General features: G+C 39.0%; 1 gene segment (V, D, J or C); it reads right to left on the reverse strand.

The window, feature by feature from the left end:
* Positions 1-1,445: 1,445 nt before the first annotated feature.
* LOC128632963 (T cell receptor alpha variable 26-2-like) lies at positions 1,446-2,959 on the reverse strand. The segment is given in 2 exon segments: positions 1,446-2,695; positions 2,855-2,959. Coding segments are annotated over 2 exon segments (456 nt in total).
* Between the last annotated feature and the right edge of the window lie 2,017 nt (positions 2,960-4,976).

Below are 4,976 nucleotides of genomic sequence, written 5' to 3' on the forward strand. Positions count from 1 at the left end.
TGATATGTTATCTTTATCTGCATCCTCGTTCATTTCCTCCTGGCCAGCTAGAGAACTCACTTCATCCCCAACGATACTCTCTATATGGTAAAGTAGATACATAAAATTAGCAATGTATAGACTGTTTACTGTAACCAACTAGTTAGCTAATAGCAGAAAAACAAATACAACCAGCTCAAACATACTTACCGTCCATTGCATTCCGCTGCATCCTCGTCCCCGTAAACCCAACGTTCACTCCATTCTCAGATATGTTGGACAAAGGTCGATGTCTAAGTAAGTCATGCATACTTTCAAAATATGGGAAAGATGAAAGATTAGAATCACTGGTGTTCTGTTTTTTCGCCCGATAGTAGCTACTTTTTAGGATTTTCCAGCAGGTGCGCACTTGTTCAGCTCAATGTATGAAACTTTCTTCCCCCATTCTTTCTGTGACTCCATTAAAGATGTCACCATTCCTGTTCTTCTGGCCATCAAGGCACTTCATAATAGATGTGGTTCCTGATTGGTTGGAATGAAAACCTGCACCCACACCGGCCCTTTCCGGATAAGATTGGACACTCCTGCCTTACAGGATCTGTGTGCTACTGCAGGGTGGTCTAAGCAACACCCATTCATTTAATATTACAGCCTGGATATTCATTCTGACCTGGTCTCGAGTATCTTGCAATGACCCTCGGGCTTGGGTCTTTTTGCACAGGCCGTACCCTCGGTATGACTGGTATTCTCAGTATGACGAGTGCGTATTCTCGTTCCCATAGTGTTATGCTAAACGCAACGTGAAGTTCCTTTTGAAAGGGAACATCTGGGTTACGCATGAAACCCTGTTCCCTGAGAAGGGAACAAGACGATGCGTAGCTTTGTCATACCAGGGTAGGCCTGTGAATTGCATCTTAACTTCAGATAATAGAGGCTGACGGTGCGGTTCACAGGTGTCATATATATATCACGCGATGCGATTAATTGCCACGTCACCTGATCATGCCAGGCCTATAAATAGGCATGATTTTACACAAGCTTCAGATGCTCCCATAGTGTCATGCTAAACACAACGTCTCATTCCCGTCTCAGGGAACAGGGTTACCTGTGTAACCCAGACGTTTCACATTGACATCTGTGCCATTAGTTGATGAGTCCAGACAGGTTTCAGATAGATTACCTGAGACAGTGATTGAGCAAAGACCAACAAGAAACATTAAACCTCCAGAAAGACTAATTGAAGTCATGTGAACTAACGTTGATTTTTTGTTTTTGTTGTTGTTTTTTTTAAAAAGTACCCCTGCATAAAGTTTTTCAAGGTTGTCTTTAAGTCATGGTGATAAAAACAAATGTTTTTTTTCCCCCCTGTTATATACTGTGACAGATTAACTGTGAAATATGAAGAGAGAGAAAAAAAGACAACTACACAATGTTATGTTAATTCTTTTTATTTTTTAAGGGGGAGGTCTGTTGTTATACATTGTGTAGACAGGGGGAACTAGATGCAAAATAAGAGACAGTGAGCTCGAGAGATGTTCACTAAAAAGTAGGAACAAAACAATGACTGGTTTGCATCTTATGGTATGACCTCTTTATTTCTGCTGTAAAAGTCATTGAATGGTGGATTGTGATACCTTCACCCCTGCCCTGTGGAGGTTGTTGGTGATGACACAGACTTTGATTTAGGTGTTTTTCTTCACAACTCTCATATCATATCTCATATCTACATATAAATACCAGAAATTCAAAACTCTCTTCTAATATTCATCTTTTGTTCTCAAACCAAAATGTCTTCAGCAAAACTTAATTGGCCTTGCCATTCAAGTAGTTTCTGAGAGGACTATAGGTCATAAATCACAAAAAGACCAATAAAGTTTTTGACTTATAGAAAAGAGTATAGCAGTTTTGAAGAAAAGAAAAAAACAACCTGTCTTTAAAAACCTAACAACAGAATTTATATTTTATTCAAATTAATTATTTGTTCATCTTCAGTCACCTCTTTATCCTGGTCAAGGCAAGGGTTAGCTCTCCTCTGTCTCTGCATGAAATTGAGACAATTTAGGATTAGGATCAAATTAGGATTTTCTGGCTCAATTTCTACTTTCATGTAAGAGTGATCTCAGGTTACTGTCTGTGCAATGTTTTGTATGCTCACTTTTTTGGTTTTCTCACATTCCTCCTTCACTCCCAGAGTTCTCAGGAAAATCCCTGGATCTCTGACGAGGATAAAGTGGTTACTGAAGATGAATAAATGAATGAGCTGTCTCCTAATAATCCAGTGTGTCTCACAATTTATAAACTCAAGACAAAATTCCCCAGAATTGGCATGTAAATGTCTCAAAGAACTGCTTCCCATATATCAAAACTGTGTCAAAGTTTTTGAACAGTGCAGTTGGATTTCCTGTCACTGTGGGCACCAGTGCACAGTAGTATAGTGCAGAGTCTGATACAGCAGCAGAGGAGATGATCAGATCCACTTGTTTATTATCTCCATTAACTTTAGCAGTCATTCTTGTGGGAATGTTGGAACTTAATGCTCCACCATCAGAAATATAAAGAAGAAACTCTGGTGTAGATTTTGGATACTGCCTGTACCAGTGCAGGTAGTTTCCTGTACGAATGGTTGTTTTGTAGCTGCAGGACAGAGTAACATCATCATCTTCATCTACAACTTTATGAGTGAAACGTGGCCCTACTGAATCTGCCATGGAGTCACCTGTCATAGAGAAGAGAACATAATGATTTTAACCTTTACATAATCAAACCAGAACTACAGTACATAAGTCAGACCCACATTCTGTCTCACACCACACAGTCTAATAAATCACCAATTCAACACATAATATTTTTGAAATAACAAATATTCTAAACTCACCCAGTGAAAGCCAAAGACACGTGAATATAACAGTGAACATGGTGAATGGTCTTAGCAGTAAGAAAATATTATAAGATCTTTCTGTACTCTGATATGTTAACCTCATAAAGCTTCATGAAGCTCCACCCACAGCATCAAATGACAGTGTCACTAATGTTACAGTCAGATTATTGATTCTGAAGCATCCTGTTTACATTCAGCTTCACATGGAGAACCTATGCAGAGCACATATAAGCAAACACTAACTGAAAAGCAGGAAATAAATGCAATTATGTAAAAACTATCATTTTAATCAGAGAGCTTAATTTGTAAATCTGCAGGTCCCAGAACAATAAGAGGGTAGTGATCCAGCAAGTCGGGATGTACACGAAAGGTCCCAGTCCCCGAACTTACAGACACGTAAAAGTGCTTCTAGCACCTTATGTAGTCAACGATATTCAATGCTTATAGGTAGGCCTAGCGACGTAATGAGTTTATAGCAGTGAGTATTCTCGGTACAAAGGGAAACATTTATGGTTTGCACATTCTATCAACTCATGTGCTGTCACCTCAGTTAGCTACAAAACACATTTGTCCAAAGCACTTCAAAAACAAAGCACCGTTTCATACAGTAGGCCCACTTCCAATAAACTAACATTAACAGCACAACATAATCAAGAAAAAGTGTCTTACCTAACACAAAATATTCCACAAAGCTGTCATGTGTATGTCCTCCTACTTTTCCGTGTGCCCCTTTACGTATCCATGAGCACACAAATGTCTCAGTATTTAACTTTGTAAGTTAAAGATGAGATGATGAGGATCAGAAGGGATGCATACTGCAAGCTACAAATGAGATTCATCTTGGAGAAACCCTACTCACACTCCACTTAAGATCAATATAGAATTCACAGTAGCCAACAATTGCCTCAGTCCTTCTGGAACTTTTTGTATATTTGAGTTCCTCTATTCCCTAAAAGTCTGAATGACTGTACATGGGCTGTTAACTTTATTTAATTGTGGGCAGTCAATATCACTTTCGAAGCCATGCACACGTTTAGCCTCATATGCACGTCTAAAAACGTTCCACATTCAGGCTAGCATTATCATGGCTAGTCATGGGAAAGGTCACCAAACTGCTTCATCAGTGATCTGCTGCTGCTTGCTCTCTTGGACTCCTGACATTTTAGTACTTTGCTCCATTTTCTCACTATCATTGTTTGTTAAATGCTGTTAATGATAACTGCTTTCTTTTCTTTTCTTGATCAACTGAAATGGGTGTTAGATTTTGGTTGGATATGAAACCTGAAGGAAGGTAGATCTCAAGGAATAGGGTTGATGACCACTGTTCTAGTAATTTGCCCATAATAAGATAACTAACTGCACCATCTAGTGTTCACCAAGGAGAAAAACGCACTAGTAAATATTTACACTAACTTACAGGTTATTCATTGCAAAAAGATGAAAAGTGATGTGAGCTGTCAAAATAATATTTTAATATATAGTTTAATAATAATATGATAATATAATAATAATATAATAAATAGTATTTGCAAAAATATACAATTTCTCTCTCTCTGTCTCTCTCTCTCTCTCTCTCACACACACACACACACACACACACACACACACACACACACACACACACACACACACACACACATCCATTTGCATACTCTAAGGGCAATTTAAAGTCACAAATCCATCTACTAGGAGCAGCTTTAAACCACAGTCTAATATTGATAATAACCTCCTCCATTCACCACAAATGCAATAACATGGGCAACGCTTGAAATTCACAATGTAATGAAAACACAATTAAGCCTTGGACACAAATCTAGGTTTGATTTCCCAGTCTTCATTAAATGATAGACAGCTCTCAGGGTTATCTTCATGAAAAAGAGGGATTTGAGGAACAGGTGCACTTCAGCAGAGATCTCTCCAGGTGAGAGATGGTGCAGTGCAGGGTCTCCAACACATTGCTCGCAAGCGACCAGTAGCTCGTGGCCTGATTCTAGGTAGCTCTCAAAGACATTCTGGTGACCCTTTCCCATTTCATCCAATTAAAGTGGGCTATACCACTTCCTACCCCACCCCCTCCACTGAAAATGTAGTATTATTTGCCACATCGGTCATCATGCCA

The sequence above is a fragment of the Ictalurus punctatus genome, chromosome 7 (assembly GCF_001660625.3).
Source record: "Ictalurus punctatus breed USDA103 chromosome 7, Coco_2.0, whole genome shotgun sequence".
NCBI lineage: Eukaryota > Metazoa > Chordata > Actinopteri > Siluriformes > Ictaluridae > Ictalurus > Ictalurus punctatus.